Source organism: Dryas octopetala, chromosome 3, assembly GCF_963921425.1.
Source record: "Dryas octopetala chromosome 3, drDryOcto1.1, whole genome shotgun sequence".
NCBI classification, from domain to species: Eukaryota; Viridiplantae; Streptophyta; class Magnoliopsida; order Rosales; family Rosaceae; genus Dryas; species Dryas octopetala.
In genome coordinates, this window is record NC_141368.1 from 25,802,905 (window position 1) to 25,824,088 (window position 21,184).

At 34.4% G+C, this 21,184-nt stretch overlaps 2 protein-coding genes across 2 annotated transcripts; one reads left to right on the forward strand and one right to left on the reverse strand.

Moving 5' to 3' along the window:
* Positions 1-284: 284 nt before the first annotated feature.
* On the forward strand, positions 285-4,108 carry LOC147292060 (uncharacterized). Its single transcript, XM_086237674.1, has 3 exons — positions 285-565; positions 1,524-1,826; positions 3,662-4,108. Exons 1-3 carry the CDS (start codon positions 429-431, stop codon positions 3,729-3,731), a joined length of 510 nt encoding a protein of 169 aa, XP_086093800.1. The 5' UTR covers positions 285-428; the 3' UTR covers positions 3,732-4,108.
* Positions 4,109-5,661: 1,553 nt separating this feature from the next.
* On the reverse strand, positions 5,662-13,192 carry LOC147292061 (calcium-transporting ATPase 4, plasma membrane-type-like). The gene is made up of 7 exons (XM_086235415.1): positions 13,007-13,192; positions 9,797-9,851; positions 7,761-9,700; positions 7,483-7,638; positions 6,731-6,902; positions 6,305-6,603; positions 5,662-5,970 (listed from the first exon to the last, which is right to left on the reverse strand). Exons 1-7 carry the CDS (start codon positions 13,190-13,192, stop codon positions 5,662-5,664), a joined length of 3,117 nt encoding a protein of 1,038 aa, XP_086091541.1.
* Between the last annotated feature and the right edge of the window lie 7,992 nt (positions 13,193-21,184).

The following is a 21,184-nucleotide window of genomic DNA, read 5'->3' on the forward strand; positions in this document are numbered from 1 at the left end:
AATAAAGGCAAAAAGATGTTTTTGGTCCTTATATTATGGATGAGTCGCACTTTGATTCCTATCATTTCAATTTAAATTTTTCAAGAATCGTAATTTCATTATGTCGCAATCAAGTTCAATTTGTCAAAATCGAGATGGGAAATAGAGATGTGGCACCACCTAATTGGCTCTGAATTAGACAATTTTGACGAATTATACTTGATTGCGATATAATAAAACTACGGTCTTTAAAAAATTCAAATTGAAATAACGGGAACTAAAGTGCGATTCATCTGGTACAGGACCAAAAACGACCTTTAGCCCAAAATAAATGGCAGCGTTTTATTCATGAGATGGCAAAGACAGTGCAGAAGGCAGACACAGAGGCATAAGTAGAAACTGTAGAGTAGAAGAGTTGGAAGGGAAGAGTGAAAGAGGAAAAACGAAAGATGTCGCTGGTGGACTACGCATCTTCAGACGACGACGTATCGGAGAAAGAGGAGGAGGTTAGAGAAGATAAGGAAAACGAGCCAGCACAAGTACCCATGGATGATTCACACCCTCCGACTCGTCCTCACACCCAGCAGTAATTCATGCCTCTCATTTTCTCTGAATTTCATTTTTAAATTTCAAAACTTTTGCGTCTTTCGGATTTTCCATTACTGTTATTTTTTTTTTTTTTGTTATGATTATTCTGAATACAGATATATTCATTATTTTTTATTGAGACCCTATGGAAAATAGGGAAAAAAATAAAAAGATAAAAAAACTTAATTGGTTCAATTTGCTATGAAATATGTGTTGGAATGCTCTAATTTATGTGAGTTGTAAAATAAGAAGGGGGTTTAGCGTTTAGGGTTTAGGTTAGGGTTAGGGTTAGGGTTAGGAAGAAGCATACTGCCATTAGCTTAGTTTGGGTTACTTCCCATTTTTAGTGAGACAGTATTCATTTTTCTTTTAAAGACTCATTCTTTTGTACCATTTTTTTAGGTACTAAGGTTTTTTATTTTTATATTTGTTGCATAATGTTTTACACGATGATGTTGGAATTTCAAATCTGCATCAATGACAACCATGGAAAGAATCTACAGTTGGTTTTGGATGGAAGTATATATGGTGGTTTCCACCACACTGCCCATGTATGTGCGGAACAATGGGATTGCATGTGGCTAAGGGATTAGTTGGGTACTCATAGTAGATGCCCCGAATTTACTTGGGTTTGGATCTTCATCTCATACTAAAAGACTCTGCCTATTAAGCTTGCTAGAATGGATGCTGACATGATCATCCTGCAAATTTATAGTGGATTTTTTGCTGTGAAAATTAAGTATCAGAATAATTAATTTAACCTTTTGACTTCATTCTCACAGATGATATTTATAAAAGATGAATTTAGCTTGTATTTTCTAGGATTTGAAATGTTGGGTGCTCAAAGAGGGCTTTCCATTTCTTTTTCTTTGCTAGAAAAGTAGTCACAAGGTTTTATATAAGTTTCTCCTTCCTTGGGTTGCATTTAATTTGGTATTGTTTTTTCTGTGTAATAGATTCGTTTTTTCATCATATCAGCAACCTGAAAGTACCCATCCATCAGCTCCTTCATTCGAGAAACTTCCTGATGCTTCACTTCTCTTGAATTCTCCTGATTTCTCATCCAGTATGTTGAGTGGTAATGACCACTCTTCTCGTGTTGCAGCTGCAATAGCTGAAAGTGCTTCACGCAAGAGAGAGTCAAATTCATTTGTTTCCTCTATTCCCCGCAGTAAAGTTCCTAGAGGGAACTTGCCTCATTCCAAGAATGTTCCAGATACAGTCGGTGGTGTGCTGGTTCCACCTCAGCTTAGTGGAAGGTTAGTTTTAATATGTTTGGTGCACATTTCTTTTTTTATTCTTCTTTAAATTCGGCATATGTTTAATTACACACGTCTATTGCCTGCATGTGTGTGCGCATGACTTGCAATGTGAGCTTTAACTTCCTAAATGTTACATTTTAAGTTGCGTTTACAATATACCAACTTGTTTTCCTTTGAAATATGCGGAGTCGAGTAGTCTAACTACAGCTAATTTTATCAGTTATAAATGATTTATCTAGTAGTTATCGAGGCCCCAAGTGTTATGTAAGCAGACACAGGATACTTTGATTGTCGGAAAAACTGAACATCACAATGGACTCTAATTCAAGGTAGGTGGGGTGTCTTTCCACCTTGAAAGAAGTTAAATGCATTTTAGGGGAAGTGAAGAAATTTATATCATATAGAAATGTAAAACATATTGAATTCTAATAGAGAACTCATCTTTACCCTGGTTATCTGGCAATGATGTGGCCAAGTAAACGATTGAAAATGTATAGGAATGACATCATGACTGTTATGTGCACAATATAATAGAGATTCTGCACTTTTGAGATAAAGGCTGAAGAGTTTGTGTGTTTGTGTGATATGACTTGCAAGTCATAAATTTGAAATGCATGTGCATTTCCTGAGTATTCACAACTTCAGAATTTGTGTAGTGATGACTTGAGATTTAAATGCTAACTTTCTAATTTGTTTTTGGAGTTTCTACTACTGTTGTTACATATAGATCAGGCTGTGATGATATGATTAGATTTGTAGATTTGTGCATGTGGTGAGTTTTACTGGATAAATTATACCATTACAATTTTTCTGGCTTTGATCTTCATACTAACAGGAGAAAAAATAACCCCAGACATATTAAATTATGAGTTGAATTGAGGTTAGTGTAAATTAAAAGTTTTATCTCTAAAAAGTCAAAACCCTCCCCTATTCTATCCGATCACTTGTACAATTTACAAATGAGAGAGAACCAATTGTACATGTGGAGCACGTGGCAGAGATAGAATACTTATATGACTTAAATGAAATGGACTTTCTTTAATTGGGAAAGAGTTGTGCACATGAAGTGTGTGGCAGAGGTGTGTATAACAGTCATGATGATTGAAAGGAGTGGACTCTTTTTAAGTGGAAACAAATACTTCAGTTTAAGTTAATTTATTCAAAAAATTTCTCAGGAAGGAAAAGAAAAAGAAGTTTGTTTCCTCCACACTTGTTCTTCTGTAAACTACTTTCGGTCTTTGATATGAATTCTTTTCCACTGCTCTATAATCGTAGGATTCCTCACTACTTATATTGGTGTATCCTTTAGTCTTTGGTTTTTCATCAAAAGGTGTATTTTGTGCTGCATGCTATTAGGTCATCTCTGATTTTGTGCCCGAAGTACATTTGCTTTGAACAATTTGTTAGTCTGACTTCAACTGTATAGGGTTGGCTTTGTGCAATTCAAGGTCATTAAGAATTAATATGATATTATTGGGTTGGTGAGTTTTCTAATTATTGACCTTCTTGAGTTTCACATCATGCAAAATTGCAAACTTGCTAAAACCAAGGCTTCTATTTTTTAGGAATACATATAATAACTTTTTCTTGTGTCTGGTGAAGTTTAGGGAATTTATTCATTGTGAATGAATTCTAAAACTGTTGGTTTCTTATTATTTTTTTTTTTTTTTGGGACGGTGGCAATCCCTGAACTTGGCATATTGTATCTGTTGAGTGTCCTCTTCTTGGTGATTATATAGTCTTATCATTTAAAAAAAAAAATTGAATATGCCAATTTTGTCATAAGTTGGCGTCTCTCACAATTTTTTCATCATTTTCAATTTTGGGTCCAGGAGCAACATTGTCACAGAAGATGTAGGCAAGCTATTTGTCAAAAAGCCAGCTGACCGTTCACCACAGTAGAGGATATCCAAATGCGTGATGACGTAGTAGGAGTCTTAGATGTTTTTCTTTTCCTTTGTTTTTTTTTTTGGGACTGAGAGTGTTAGATAATATAGCTCTCATAATCATATCAACAACTTAGGATTTTGCTTGTGTAAAATGTAAATGTTAGATCGCATAAGAGCATCATTGACGTTGACTAAGGTATACTTTCTAGCTTCTGATGTGCTTTGGTGCACTTATGAGGTGAATTTAGCCTTGATGCAGTTGAGTTGCACCTCATACAGTTGCTGGGCTCTAAATCTAAAACCCTATTTCTTATTCATGTTTAGTACTTTCCTTTTATCAGATGAAAAAGTAGTTTCCTTTCTTGAAATGCAAGTAACTTGGGTTGTGCATCATAGTAAAAAGACATAGTAATCCTTTCATTGTATGGCAGACTTAGTAATCTACCAAAGGGAGAAGTGAGGTAGCAAATCCAGAACTAGGATTTTTCATGCTCCAATTGATGCAGCGACTAACTCACACTTTCACATAGAAAATTTGTTCTGTGAAATGAGGTAGCAAAATGGGCCCATTATTTTTTTTAAAAAGAGACTTAGAGTCCAGTCCATTTTATGAGTCTTTCTTAGACCTTATCGGTAGTGATTTAGGGTTTTTAATTAAGTTCTTTTATTTTTTTTCTTTGACGGTTTTATATTAGGTTTTAAAGTCCAAAATCTCAGAGTTAAAACCTAATATGCAGCCTCTACAAAGTATATTTTTCACCCTAGGAGGGGAAATACCTTTTAAATAGGAGGGAAATACATTTCAAATCGAGAAAGGACTTTATTATGAATTAAAAGAATTTTCTTATAAATTATTATGAATTAAAAAGATTTTCTTATAAATTTTAAAACACCCCCGCCTTCATCTAAAAACTAAAAACTGTTTTTCTAAAAGACTTAAGCCTAATTATCTCTTAAAAAAATAACTTGGTTTGCATTGTTCTAAAAAGAAAACCATATTCTGTTTCAACCAAAAGTAATTAGCCATTCATTGCTCTAAAAGACATCAAATACAGGAAAATATGCAAATTTCTCTCCAGAATTCTCATCTCCTTGTTAAGCTGAAGGTCAGTAGGTTAACTCCTAATAGGTGCGGCGGATATACTATAGGCACCAAATCAAAACCCAAAATTTTGAATCTCAACTGGTGTGACAGGTTTTCGTTTGTTCTGAACGCTAAACTTGATTTATTTCTAATAAATAAGAGTCATGTTACATGTTACAGGTCACATCACACAGTAACTAAAATTTGGGCCTCTAGTATTATTGATTTTGAAGATTGTATAAACAACTATAAGTCAGTGAGTCACTTCCAGAAAACAGAAATCTGGAATTTGCCTGCATAACTAGGAAGAGTATTCCAGACGTGGATTATGTTAAAACAAATTTCCAATAAGAAATACAGTTAAACTTTAAAAATGACCTCAATTGTTTATACTTGAAGCTCTCTAAATCTCTTCCTCTAAAATCCTGTGGTTAAAGTATCAACATTGACTCTAAGGAGTCAGAAAGGGTTAGAGACTTGTGTTGAAGAAACTTTTCATGACTTCAAACATATAACTCACAAATGAGTCTCTAACACTGACTGTGATCATTGTCTGAAAATCTAGAGGTAACAAGGAACAAGCTCAACACACAACTCAACAGATGAAAATGAGAACAAATGTATAAAACTCAACCTGCAAATAAATCCTGGATATTCCTGCTCTGAAAAATACCAAGTTTAAATGAATTTCACCAAAATAAAGCAAAAAGATCAATTTCTAGCTGATCTCAATGAGTGGAATGTACAACCAAAATAATAGGCAGACGTTGAAAAATGTTATGCAAGCAATGCAATGAAAAAGAAGAGATTCATCAGGGGTTCTGCATAAGTATCTTTCAAACATAGCCATCTAGTACTCTCATGCCAGCTCGGGACCACGGAGGAGTGGCTCGTGGACATCGTGATCCTTGGGAGGTTGTTTCTTTGTTGCAACAGGAATGCACTTGAGGACAGCAGCAATGGGTAAACTTGCAGCTCCAACCAAGACGCTTCCTAACCACAACTTCCAGCTCAGTGGCACAGTTTGTGCAAAAGTGCCCAACAATTCAACTATTATGATCTGGAAAACTACTGTAGAGACTATCACCATCATAAAGGTATAACTACTGAACATGCCTGTGAATACATTAATCTTCTCCATATCGCGGCTGTTTATCTCATTGAATACCTGACCAGCCAAAATTTGATGGTAATGAAAGGTAAAACATTCATTGTCAGCTGTGTAGAATTATCAACTAGGTGATTACAAGGCCTTTAAAGAAGGAAATAAAACAGCAAATAAAAAAAGTAGGATGTTTAATACAATATTCTTGGTGAACACACTGAGAAATTTTTATAAAGTTAGTAGGTTTGTAAATCATTTGTCCCCTTGTCTATTTATCAACTTAAGATTATAAATCTAATAAGCAAAAGAATGAACAATAAATGATATTGTTCACCAGAAACAATCATGAATTAAATGGAGACAAGCATAAAGAAAAGAACATATCAGTTGACAGTACCTGGCAAAACACAAAACAGTTGAATATGAAGGTATTGAGAGTGGAAGTTGCATCTGGACCACTGAGCTCTAGAATCCGTCCCCCGCAAAAGTTAAGAACCAAAAGGACCACAATTTGATAGATACTCTGGCCTGCAATGTTCCTCCACATAATCAAAGTGATGAATTTGGTATTCCTTCCCACTGGTGGTTTTTTCATAAGGCCATCATTTGGTGGCTCTGTAGCCAGTGCTAAAGCACCAAGAGTATCCATGATCAAGTTCACCCAAAGCATCTGAACAGCCGTGAGAGGAGAAGATCCTGAAAGTTATTTCAGACAATCATTAGCATCTGCATTAGGTAAGAACAAGCTGTATCGAAAGATTTCTGTAAGAATTGAAGTAAAAAAACAAAGCATAAAAAGGTCTAGTTCCAAGGATGAGCACACCTGAGACGCATGCAGAAACAAAATTGAGCATCAGAGCAACGATGTTAACTGTTAACTGGAACTGTACAAACTTTTGGATGTTGATATAAACTGAACGGCCCCATCTAGCCAAATTCACTATACTAGTAAAGTTATCGTCCATTATGATAACATCCGCGTTTTCTTTTGCAACCTGTAGACAGGAAGAAGATGTTTAGCTGTGATATGAAGGAAATTATGTGAATTACAAAGATCTGAAGAGTGTTGGCTCTATTGAATCCTCCCTGTATGCCCTGCATGTAACTGTAAGTAGACATTTATATATGTGACAGGAAACTCTCATCTAAGTGAGTCTTACCGCATTAAACTAAACCTTTAGTCAGAGACCAGAAAATGATTATATTATTTGTTGATGAACTGAGGTCAACAGACATATTTTCCAAAATTTGTCTGCTAAATATTAATATAAGAACTGAAGCTCTTCTAAATCAGACAAGTAAAGAGGAAAACATGGCCAGTGGTGATATTGACTACATAGAAAGGAGGCAGGAGCAAAACACTTTTTCTCTTATTCATTTCGAAGTAAAGCAAAAACCCTATTAGTAGAACAATTCACTTCAAAGTCCACTTATCAGGCTGAAATATACACTTTAAAACTTCAAACACTGTGAGATTGCTCAAATTGGTCCAGAAATTGCACAAATGTAGACACTTAAGTAGAGAGTAGAAGCTTAAACTAATTGTACAAATGTAGAATGAGGTCTGTAACAAACCTCTGTTCCTGCTATACCCATAGCAAGACCGATGTCTGCCTCGTGCAAAGCAGGAGCATCATTAGTCCCATCACCAGTTACTGCCACAACTTCTTTCATATCCCTCAACTGTTTTACTAAGGTGTGCTTGTCCAAAGGCAACGATCGAGCCATTACCTGCACAAAGCATTTTTCAAAAATTTTCCTAACACAGAAAATTGATCCAGGAACTATTTTTCCATCAAAACATAGGAACCTTAGATTTTAAGAAGTTATTAAAGCAATAGTTAGACTAAAACCTGCAGTTTTGGAATTATTTCCGCCATCTCCTGTGGGCTCTTATTTCGGAAATCTGGCCCTTCTATTGCCAAACCATCTTCCGTCAAAATGCCACACTCCTTAGCTATGGCTTTAGCTGTATTAATATTGTCACCAGTGACCATCCGTACGGTAATCCCAGCATCTAAACAAGTCTTGACAGCTTCCCTCACTCCGGGGCGCACAGGGTCCTTAATTCCAACAACAGCTATCAGTGTATATTCATCATCAGGTATACTTTTTACACTAGAGGAGTCATCTACATTCTTGAAAGCTAGGCATAGAGTTCTTAAAGCTTCACAAGCAAAACCATTTATGACATCTGAGATCTTCTCTCTCTGCTCCTCAGACAAAGGCACAGCTTCACCATCGGTATTAACAACCTTGTCACACATTTTTAAAATTATTTCTGATGCTCCTTTGCAGAATGCCTGACTCCCACCACCACCAGGAAGAGCCACAAGCACAGACATCTTTTTTCTGACTGAATTGAATGGTTCAACCATTAGTATCTTATACTCCTCACTATAAGATTTAAAATTGCCTCCCAGAAGCATGCCAAATTCTATGATCGCCGTCTCTGTTGGAGTACCTATAATACTATTTTTTCCATCTTCCCCTTTGACTACCTCTGAGTTTGTATTCAGAAAGATAGCCTGCAAAAGGAGGTTAGATACTCTTTCAGAAATTGACTTCAATACATCTTTATTTTGATTACTTGTTATGGTCTTGGTTTCATCACAGACCCACATCTTATTCACCACCATATGATTTGTAGTCAAGGTTCCTGTCTTGTCTGTGCAAATACAACTAGAGGAACCCATTGTCTCACATGCAGCAAGGTGCCTCACGAGTGCCTTATCGGTCATTAATTTTTTCATTGCAAAGGCAAGACTTAGTGTCACTGCAAGAGGTAGCCCCTCTGGGACTGCAACAACAATTATAATCACTGCAATAGAGAAGTAGTTCAACAGCTTTAATGCATCACTTGAAGACCAGTCTGTCATCTCATGGTTAACTGCCTTGTTTACTAAAAACCTTGTAGTCAGAACTAAAAATGTCAGTACTGCAAAAGCCAAACCAATTTTTCCAATGATGGTTGCAACTCCATTAAGTTTCACCTGCAGTGGTGTCTCATTCTCTCCCCCTTCACTCAGAGTAACCATTAGTCGTCCCCATTCAGTCCTCATACCAACTGATGTCACAAGCATTTTTCCAGAACCATCTTGCACTTTGGTCCCTGAAAGAATGAAAGGTCTCTCTTGATTTATGTCCACTGGCTCACTCTCACCTGACAAGCTTGATTCGTCTATTTGTAAGCTGTGGCCTGATATGAAAATACCATCAGCTGGAACTTGATCGCCAATGGAAAGGTGAACAATATCTCCAACCACCAAATCGTAGATAGAGACCTTCTGTCTGCGTCCATCTCTAGTCACCTGAATCATTATATTTTTCTTCTCCTTATCCAATTCTTTAAATTGCAAAGACTGCTTGTAGTCACTGATTGCAGTGACCATCACCACTAAAAAGATGCTAAGTATTATTCCCAAGCCATCATACATACCTTTTGGCCACCCTTCAGTTGCAATTCCAACACCTATAGAGACCGAGGCAGCAACCATGAGGATCATGAGAGTTAAATCTTGTATGGCTTCCCAGACAAACATCCAAAATCCTTTAGAAGGTTTCTCGACAAATCGGTTGAGGCCAAATATATTTTCCCTAATAGCTATCTTGCTTGAAACAACACCATCTTTCAAGGATATAGAAACATCTCTTGCTAATCCTGCTACTCCTCCATGTTCTTCCAAACAGTTGGTGTCATGGGATCGAACAATGGATGCAAGTTCATCAGGTTCAATGCCAAAACCTGCATCTCTAACTTCTTTGGAAAGATTGTATCTCCCTCGACTCCCAGCTGTTTTGTATAAAAAAAAAAAGTACAAGACTGAGAAAGGAATCAAAGGTGTAAGTGAAAGAGATGTTACTAAAAAAAGAGAAAAATGTCTCATACCATCAATGAATTGCAATGCTGCTTTTTGAACATAGAGAGCTACTCGTATCTTTTCCTGACCAGAATCATTAGGAGCTTGTGAGAATGCTATAGGAATAAAGAAAATAAATGAAAAACACCCAGCTTTTGGGAGTTTAAGAACCAAGAAACATGCTTTTCATGCTTAGCAGGTGTCTGGTGCCTTCCAAACCTGATGAAAAACTTCAATGATGCACACAGATTATGTATTCAAACAGATTGTTTTGCATTTTTGTTACCATTTAAATTATCACAAGTTTCATCACATCAAAGTATAGTTAAAATACTAGCACATGTTTTGACAATGCAAGCCATATCTTAACATTAGCTCAGGCATGTAATTCTTTTCCTTTTCAAATCAGAATCTAGTAATTCACAATTTAAGCTGTCAAAATTCTCAGAACCTATCCACGGTTATGTTTCGCTTTCACAAAACCAATTGAGAATCTGGCCCTCTAAATTGTTGCTTAAACTTTTCATGTAGGGGGGAAAAGACAAGAACTGTCAGCTACTATGACTAATCTCTTCTTAAGTTCCCTGTTAATTAAAACAAATATGCACTAATTAATCTCATGTGCTTTGCTTAACACCATACAAGAACTGGCTCACAGCATTATGTTATTGCACTAATGGTGACTCCATCAGTTTGAGGGAGTGGCATTCCATTCTTCAGGTGATAAAATACAAGCTGTTATACACTATTGACAGTAATCTAACTACACATCTTCCCACAGATGAGCTTATAACTGTGATTATTTTTCAAAATCCACCAGGTACATCTATAATAAGTTGCCCACATTCTAAAAAACTGAATTCAGAAACCTGGAAAGAGTAAGAACTCTACTGATAATGACTATGGTGTTTTACTATACACAAGTTGGTGGATGAACCAAATCAGTCTCAATGAAGCATTTATTACTGTCAAGAAACATAATGTAATTGGATGGGTGGTGAGTACAGGATGACTTTTTGTGACATGTATAGAAGAAGCCCTGGTGCGCGCATAATTAAAGCAAAGAAGAAAATGCCTTGAGTTTCCACCAGTATATACTGGAAAAGTATAAGTGGGACTAAAACTACAGAAGGACAGGGACACCTGAAATTTCAGAGTAAAAATAGACAAAGACATTACTTCCTAATCACAATTGTCTTCATTGCATAATTCAACTGAAATAACCAAGAAGTTTCCTCAACTTTTTAAGCACAGGTCCTCCAGAACTGCATGCCATGAGAATTCCAATCCAAAATTATGACTTTAGCAACGTTCCTTTGTTTTTCATTCATTTGTTCACACTATTAAATCATAATGCTTTCAAATGGAGATAATGCAAGAGGAACGAAATAATGTTGAGCACACAACAAAATAATTCTGTAGCAAAAAAAAAAAACAAAACAAAATAATATGATAGAAGAGAATAGATAAGTTTTTTTTTTTTTTTTTTTTTTTTTTTTTTTTAATTTTTAAGTGTGAGGAGGGCAGAGTGAAACTGCACCGCAAGAATAGATATGTCATTCTAGTGCAAAAGCATAAAACTGAGGCCTTGACATCACAAATTCTGTTCAAATTTGGCACAACCGAAACAGAAAAAAAAAAATGATAATAAGCCAATAAAAAAAATACAAAGAATATCACTTTGTTTGGCTGTTTGATTTTTCTTTTATTTGTCACATTCCACTAAGAATGTCCAGGATTAGCATATACCAGCAAAACACAAAGAATTTTCTTCTGCATTTCCAAATATCTAAAGCAATGTGCGGTCTCGTACGTAACTCCAGTAGTAGAGAATTTACCTCCATACCCATGACGAGAGTTCGACACTCCCCCTTCCCCCTAAGCCTTAGGTCTCCTTTGAACCAAAAATACCTAAATCGGACAAACTATTTGGTTGGCTATACAAAATCCTATTCCATACTTGAGATTAGAACAAAACAATATTTCCTTTTTGGTTTAATTGTTTAATTAAGTTTACATTAGTAACCCCCATGAGCAATTATTCAATAAGTAAATTGAGTAAACAGCAATAAATAGAATTTTTTTCTTTTGGTCAACAGTAATAAAGAGATTGAGCACCCTGAAGTGAAGACCTATATTAAAGACCATGGAGATGAAACAAAAGGTTCAATTTTTCTTGTGACGTTTAAAACATAACTGGTGAAATAAATGGCATCAAACTGTAGCAATAGTTAACTTATGTATATAGCCAGAAAATCATATTTGGTAGCCAAAAATCAAGAAGAAAGACAAATTAAAGCTAGACGAGTTTCACAAAAGCAAAGCCAATCAATACAACACAAAAGTTAAAAACTGATTATAATTAAACAAAAAAGGTCGTTCTATATATAAACCATGTGCAGCAGACTCGATCAGATAGTCATATTCAAATCCAATAGCACTTCGTCACTTACGTTCCCAACATTGTGCTGTTTGAGAAGTGTATATGAGAATGAATAAAACTATTTGAACCATATTTACTGATTATTTTTTCAATTACTTATTTATTAGAGGTGGCCGGAGTCCAGGTTTCACTTTTATTAGAAAAGCGATCCGCAAAATGTTCAATAAATATGTTTCAAATAGGAACGCTCGTCAAACTATGGAACACGGCTGTGAAGCCAGGCCACCTAATGGACTTCAAAATAACACCACCGCCAGCCATTGACATGTAAAGTGTCATGGCTTGATTTGACGCGGTTAAGTGTAAAATCGTTTTTCTTTTCTTTCATATTCAATTTGACTTTTTCTTAAAATAAAATTCAAGCACGAAACAAAGAAAAAAAAAAAAGTTTTGTGCATGCAGTACTCATTCGATCATCCAACTCATGATTTTACAAATCTTCGAAATATGATGACCAGAGATTGATGCATACACGATATCAACACTGAGCAAGACAATGAAAACTGTAAAGCATGCAGTGACCACAACAACCATGTCTGTTTGGCTTCCAAGAAAATCGTAAGGCAGTTAAGAAAACACAAATAACATATATACATCTTTAAATATTAATCCTTAGGTTTGTTTATAAGATTTGAAACCAAGTCTCTCTCTCTCACACGCACATACATACCCAAATAGTTTGTTGATGAATGCACGTACGTACATGAATGCAAAACAGAAATGACAAACAATTAATAACAATGAGATTGATCATGATTAATTAATTAAAGACATTAATGGAGGCGACATTTGAAACCTGGAGTTTCATGCGCTTTCTTTCGGCCTCGGCGCGCTTGGCGAGATCGGCAACCATACGAAACCTGCGGCGAGGGTTCTTAACGATGGCGACGGCGGATCGCCACCGCATCAGAGCCTCCTCGGAGGGCCGTTTGGGCTCCACGTCGAAGTTCTTCCTCAAGTACTCCTCCATTCTCTCTCTCATTAATTCCTTCTTCTTCTCGATTCTGATGATGATCTCACACAGTCGGAGTGATCGATCGATCTGACTCAAAGCTGTTAGTATATATTGGATTGAATTTATTTTGATATATGATCGATCAATGTAACTATGGAAAGGTTCAAACTTTGAAGCCGTGAATGGCGGGAATGTTACTACAGGAAAGACTTGATTCTTTTGAATTGCACCATAATATTCTTCAATATATATTGAGAAGAGATACATTTATGGTATAGATATAGAGAGAGGGTGTGATCACTGATTGTGATTTGATTCCATTAGTAAATGCACGATTATTTGATATCTTATTTAGTCCCATATAATTAGTAATTGACTAGCTTGCTGACTTAATAACAAAATCAAAAAAATAACTAATTGAGCTAATAACATTTTTCAAAAGAAAAAACTAGACAGTTTATAAGAAAAAATTAACAAAACATTTCATAATTACATATTAGTCAATGTACTATTTCATAATATATATCAATTTACTCACTATTTACTAATATGAAATAATAAATCTTGAAAACCGGCTTTATAAGATTCATATATTTACATTAATTCCATGTGCTGATGTCAACAACGTGTCAATCTTTCTAAATATATCACAAATAAGTCAATACCATTTTAATGAGTTGGGAACACCCTCTTAAATAACAGAATTTTAAATTATACTAGAAGTGTGTTGCAGTACTTCGATGATGCAAGCTAGATATATATATATTTTTAAATAATGGAAAAATCATTTATTTTATTATCATTTAAGTAAAAACATAAATAGACTTTTAATTGGAAATTTTTTTGGTGTTTTGTGTAATATGTTTAGGAGTGCTTTTGTAGATTACAGTTCTTAAAAGTCTACAAAATATGTGCTCACAGGGAGGTGAGTATGCTCATAAAATTAGCTAGCCCTTAGGGGTTACCCAAGTGGTGAAAGTGAGTGAGATATGAGTTAAAATTATGCCAGGTTCAGGGTTCAATCCCTTCGATATAACCAAACAGAAAATATCCTCATAAAATTATGGGATTTCGAAATTAATTTTGACAAAATATTTTTGAGATTATGTAAAATGTATAGTAACTAACATTAAAATTTAATAATCCTTAATTCAGAAACAATGTTAAGAATAGTTTATTATAATGTGTTTATAAGAGAAAGACTAATTTATTATGTATTTAAAATTACCTAATGGTGTGTAACAAAAAAGAAATTACCTAATGGTGATAGAGGTCCGTGATTTCTCTGTGTACAATTTCAAAATAACAATACTAAAAGAGTGCTTATATTCTCATCCTCATGTCCTATTTTTCCATTTGCTTTATTTTTACACTCCCATTAAATTTATAAAAAATATAAAAACACTCTTCCCACCTCCAGTTATTTTGCTTGTAAACCCTTTAATATACCAACTCAAACACACTAGCTCACTCAAAATATTATTCCCACCCCCTTAACTATCATCCCACCCACCCATCTTTTTTCATAATTTCATTCTTCTATGAACCTAGTTCTACTCTGTCACCAAAACTCAAAATCAATGATACTATTTGGGTGATACATATACATCTATTAAAAGGTATGATTATTCTATATCCTACTTTTAAATTATTTTTTATAGTTTTAGATCAAGAATTCATTATTTTAATGTTTCTTTTGATTCAAAAATTGAGTATTGATTTTAGGGATTTAATTTTGTAGTTTAGGGATAAATTATAGATGAGTATGAAATTATTTTTCTGCTATTGTTAAAGTGATCAAGATCATGATTCAACAATGCCCAAGCTTTCATTGTAGGAGTCGAATCATTGTTTGTAGGTTTCACTTTATCACTCTTAAAATTGTTCTTGTTAATTTGTAGGTATTACTATGAACACAAATCACTAGCACAAACCTTAAATGATACTAAAGCAGCCATAGAGGAGCTTAACACATTGGCCCCTCATGGTTTTTGCTTCATGTGATCCTTATTACATGGTTACATTTTATGAGACTTTTGACAACCCGGATTTTGATCGTCATATCATCACAGCTTATGTTGTATGGTTCTATGTTTAGTAATCAATTGATTAATGATATGAGAAAAAGATAAAAAGATTCTAGGGTTTATGGAGTTTATATCCTTGTACGGAGGTGGGTGAGTAGAGAATTGAATGGATGGGTAGAATAGATTTATTATTATTATTAGGGAGACTTAGAGTGCAGTCCATTTTATGAGTCTTTCGTAGACTAAAACCGGTAGTGATTTAAGGTTTTTAATTAAATCCTTTTATTTTTCTTCTTTGACGACTTTATGTTAGGTTTTAACTCTGAAATTTTGGGCGGAAAGCCCACTCTATACCCTAAGAAGGGAAATACCCTTCAAATAGGGGAAAATACTCTTGAAATTTGGGAAGGACTTTAATATGAATTAAAATGATTTTCTTATAAATTAAAATGACTTTATTATGAATTAAAATGATTTTCTTTTAAATTATTATGAATTAAAAGAATTTTCTTATAAACTTTACCCGGTTTCCATTTAAAAACTGTTTTTCTAAAGGAATTAAGTCTAATTATTTCTTATTAGTATTATATTTTTAAGTCAAGTCCTTAGAAGTCTTTTTACAAAATTATCAATTTTCATTATCAATTTTATTAAATGTGGGTGGGAAAATAAGACAAGGGGGTGAGAATATACCCACTCTACTAAAATATATGCAGATCAACTGGCCATGTTAATCCATGCTCCTTGTTTTGGTGATGGAATTAATTAATTCAATTTTATGTGTGTTTATATTAAAAAAGAAAAAGTGGCCGGACTAAAGGAAAAGATTAATTAAATAAAATGTGTGGTGAAATATATAATCGAAATGCAAATAACCATATGAGGATTGTGATCAAATCACAATAATTTTCATAGGAAAAAAGAAGAATCACAATGGTTTGACTTTCTATTATTAAATTTCTTTCTTTTGACTGCTCTTCTTTCTCTTGCTTTTTGCCCACGTCTTTCTCATTTATCCCTTTCCTAACTTCCTTGGGTTCAAGTGTTTGTTTCCTCGTTGAAGCTTGGCAATCTCCACCCAAATGTGGTAAGAGAATAGTAGTCGTATAAAGAAATATATATGGTAAATAAATAGAAAAATATTCAAATTTAGGTGAATTATAGACGTTAATTATTTATTTATATAAAATAGGATATTGATATAGTAACACATGTACTAATATATCATTTGATGGGTAAATTTAGTGACCCTAATGCTAGTCACAACATTTGTTCACCACATGATTTGTTAGTATACATGTCTGTATATTACTTTTTTTTATACTTTATTTTGCAACTTTGTAACTTGTAGAAATAAATTAAATGAAGTAGTTCAAATTTAAATAGCTAGATAAAAGCTACAAAAGAAAAAAAAAGATTTAAATAGATAAAATACCGATGATTAGCATAATAGCATTGAAATTACAATAAATAAATGAAATCATTCAGTTTTAATATTAACAGCCTCTCCGCACTCGATCCCGTAAGTGTGAAACGACTCTTTTTATTGCGCAAATATCGATATTTTGGCAAGTGTAATTTGTTTAATAGGCTTCTCGATCATATTTTTATTCTCAAATCACAAATACAAACAAATTTAGTTGTTCAACTCAAATGAAAGACTCAAAAAGAAAAATTGAATATGTGAAATTAAAGGGAAATTAATTAAGGAGAGAGAATTAAGGTAAATTAATTAAGGAGAGAGAGGCGACAAACCAATTCTCACAGACAAGAAAGTAAATATGTGAAATAGATAACTGACCATTGAATTTAAGCGGAAACGATCTCAGCCATTCGGACCTGGAGATAAATTTTAGGAGTCAAAAACCGTTCAGTTTTATTATATAGTTTACCATAAATACAATAATTATGTGCAACTAATTACGTTTCATGATGGGATCTTAGAATCCTCTGCCAATTAACAATACCTAATACAAGAGAAAATGAGACATTCAAGTGCAGATTCAACAATGCCCAGTACTACAAGAGAAGAAAGAATTCGAGTTACACAATTACTTTTAAAATTCAAGTCATTACTTAGGGGGTGTATTCGATCAATATAAATTTTAAAAGACTTTTGTTGAATTCAAAAGTCTAGAGGTATTTAAGCTAGATTTTTAAGAGTCTATAAAAATCTTGTAATATTCAATTATGACTTTTAAAGATTTTTTAAAAGTCTATGAAAAGTATTATGATATTAAATCAAGACTTTTAACAAGTATTATGACTTCTGTGAGAGCATGGACTTTTTTCTTTTATAAGTGATGCTAAGATTGGAGTCCTCCCATAAAGGTGCTTCTTGTGCCTCTAATCCAAACAATCACAGCTGTAAAAGAATTTCTTAACCATGTCCAATTAGGATTCAACCATCCTGCTTATGAAGCCCTTTGTCCTTGTTGTAATAGAATCACAAACCAGCAAGAACATTGAGAAATGATCTAGTATAGCTCTTTCTTAATTGAACTGAAAGTTAAAATGCCTAGTTGAATCCTAATGCACCAGTGATTAGTCCATTAGGAAATCTTGCATTCTCCCACTTGGACTAATTACTGATGATCAACCAGAACATCATAAGAAATAATTCAAAAATCCTTTGTGATCACATAAGCTACACAAAAAAAAAAAAAAAACTTGAAACGTGACTGGAACAATTACTGGTTTGCATGGAACCATAGAAAAATCTTGCAGTGCAGAAAAGACAAGCATTCTATGATCAACAATGCAAATCAAGCAACTACACTAGTCACCTGTATGAACATGAAAACAATGTGCGTATCCTTAAAATAATTAAAAACCTGAAACACATCAGTCCACTTTAATGATTCAAAGCAGAATCTACCTTAAATCCTTCAATGAAGCCTATGAGTTCCAAAATGAAACTACATTCCATATATGTCATTCAAAAAAACTGAACAACACCAACTTTTTAATAGCTATGTAAATTAAAACCATAATTTTGAAAACTGCAATATAAACAAAATAAGGCTTCTCGAAAAGAAAATCAAAATCAAAAAATAAGTTGACAAATGATGCATAAATTGAAAGTGCACTTATACATCACTTCTGCAAATGTCAGCAAACCAATAAGTTTACAATCCAAAATCGAAATAATCAATCCAATGTTTGAAAATTAATAACAAACTCCCACTAGTCTACAACTTCAAAAGACTCTAAGACTCTCATCCTAAAAACATGTTCTTAATTTGAAAACACTTATAGGCATAGCTTTAGTGAATAAGTCAGCCAGCATGTTGTGTGTATCAATATTGGCCACATGAATTTCTTTTTCTCTAACCTTGTCTCTTAGCCAAAAGAATTTGGGATCAATGTGTCTAGACTTAGTTGATCTTCAACTATTCTTTGCAAAGAAAAATGTAGCCTCATTGTCATAGTAAAGTGTCATAGGATTTGTTGTAGAATCCATTACTTGAGCTGCTTGAATAAAGTTTCTCAACCAAACTGCCTGAGTCCCAGCTTCATAGAGTGCCACAAACTCAGCCTGCATGGTTGAAGTCGTTGTTAGAATCTACTTACCACTTCTCCATGCTAATGCACCACCAGCTAGCATAAACAAATAACCTAAAGTTGACTTCCCATCTTTTTTATTTCTAGCAAAATCAAAATCTGAGTAGTCAATCACCTCAAGCTCACTTGTTCATATAAACCAGCATATAATCTTTGGCTTTCTACAGGTATCTCAGCACTTTCTTTCCTGCAGTCCAAACCAAGATTGGTCTGGTACCTACCTAAGATCCCCACAACATAGCATAAATCTAGTATGGTACAAACCATTACATACATCAGACTGCAACCAAAGAAGCATAAGGCTTGTCCTTCATTTGTTCCTTTTCCAAATTGTTCTTGGGACATTGACCCATGTGCAACATATCTCCCTAGCTTCTACATTGGTGCTTCTCCAGGTTTGCAAACCTCTATACAGAATCTCTTAAGCACTCTGTCTATGTAATTTCTTTGTGACAAGCCTAAAAGACCCTTTGCTCTATCTCTTCGAATCTCAGTACTAAGCACAAAACCTACTTCTCCCAAGTCCTTCATTTCAAACTCTTTGGACAGAAAAATTTTGGTTTCAAGAAGCAAGTTCATGTCACTGCTAACCAACATGATGTAATCCATATACAAAACCAAGAAAATAAACCTGCTCCCACTCACCTTAAGATAAATACATTCATCAAGCTTGTTTTCTGTAAATCCAAAGGGTGTGACAACAACATCAAACTTGAGATACCATTGTCTAGAAGCTTGTTTCAATCCATAAATGGACTTTTAAGTTTACAAACTTGGTTCTCACTGCCTTGAATCACAAAAGCCTCAGGTTGTGTTATGTAAATGTCTTCAGTCAGATTTCCATTCAAAAAGGCAGTCTTTACATCCATTTTATGCAACTCAAGATCAGAGTAAGCTACCAAAGCCATAATGATTCTAAACGAGTCCTTAGTTGAGACTGGTGAGAATGTCTCACTATTGGTTTTGATCCTTAAGGCAAGTCAACAAGTTCCCAAACTGAATTGTTGCTCATTGACTGAAGTTCTGACTACATGGCTTCTATCCAATTACCTGCATTTGCACTATTGACTGCTTCCTTGTAGGTTATAGGATCATTTTCATCTTCTCCAATGTTGTAGTATATATCTTGCAAATAAACTACATAGTCTTCAAAAATTGCAGGTCTTCTTTGCCTTTGAGACTGTCTCCTTGGCACCTCTTCTGCAACTTGATCAATCTGAACATTGTCTTGCTGAAGTTCTTGATGACCTTGGTTTTGTATGTCATCTAACTCAAGATTTTCATCTTGAATTTGAAAAGATAAGGGTTATTCCGAGATGGCTAAGGGGTCTGTAATTGAACCAGTACGTGACATTATTTGGCTCTTTTACTACTTTTTCTACTACATTATTTGCCGTGTCTCACCATCCTCAATAAACTTGGCTTTGTTGGTTTCTGCAATTCTAGTGTGATGGTGAGAGTAGTAAAACTTGTACCTTTTTGATTTTTCTGGAAAACCAATAAAGTAACCACTTATAGTCTTAGGATCTAGCTTACCAATTTGAGGATTATACACTTTGGCTTCTGCTTTGCAACCCCAAATAAGCAAATGCATCAAGTTAGGTTTTCTGGTAGTCCAAAGTTCATAAGGTGTTTTGGGAACTGACTTGCTAGGAACCCTATTGCTTATATAATTGGTAGTCTTCAATGCTTCCCCCCATAAAAACTTAGGCAAAGTATAGGTACTCGATCATCATGCTCCTTACTATGTTAAGTAAGGTTCTATTCATTTTCTTAGCAACACCATTATGTTCTGGGTTCCAGGAGTGGTATATTGAGCTATAATTCCACGTACTAGATTCAAGATAAAGTACAAATGGACCTTTATTTTGACCTTTTTCATCATATCTGCCATAGAAATCTCCTCCTTTATCTGACCTCACTACCTTAATGGTTTTTTCCAGCTGGTTTTCTACCTCAATTTTAAAGATTTTAAAAGTGTCAAGAGCTTTTGATTTCTCTGAAATTAGTTAGATATAGTAGTATCTTGAGTAATCATCTATAAAGGTGATGAAATACTTGTTTCCACAGATTGTTTGAATGGGAAAATGACCACATATGTCAGTGTGTATGATTTCTAAGGTTTGTTCACTTCAGGTTGAGCCTTTTTTTTTTTAGTGTTAGTCATTTTTCCCTTAATGCATTCTACACAGGTTTGAAAATCAGTGAAATCTAGAGCTGGCAGTAGGTTATCTTTAACTAGTTTTTTCAATCTTTCTTGTGAAATGTGGCCTAGCCTAGTCTTTTATGCTATAGCATGGAAAAATTAACATTGAATTTGGTTCTTTTAGTTACTACATTGTTTTCAACAAAAAAAGTCGCATTCAAGTAAAAACATTGCAATTTCCAATAGTCATCCACAAGCACAGCACAACCAATATAAACAGAA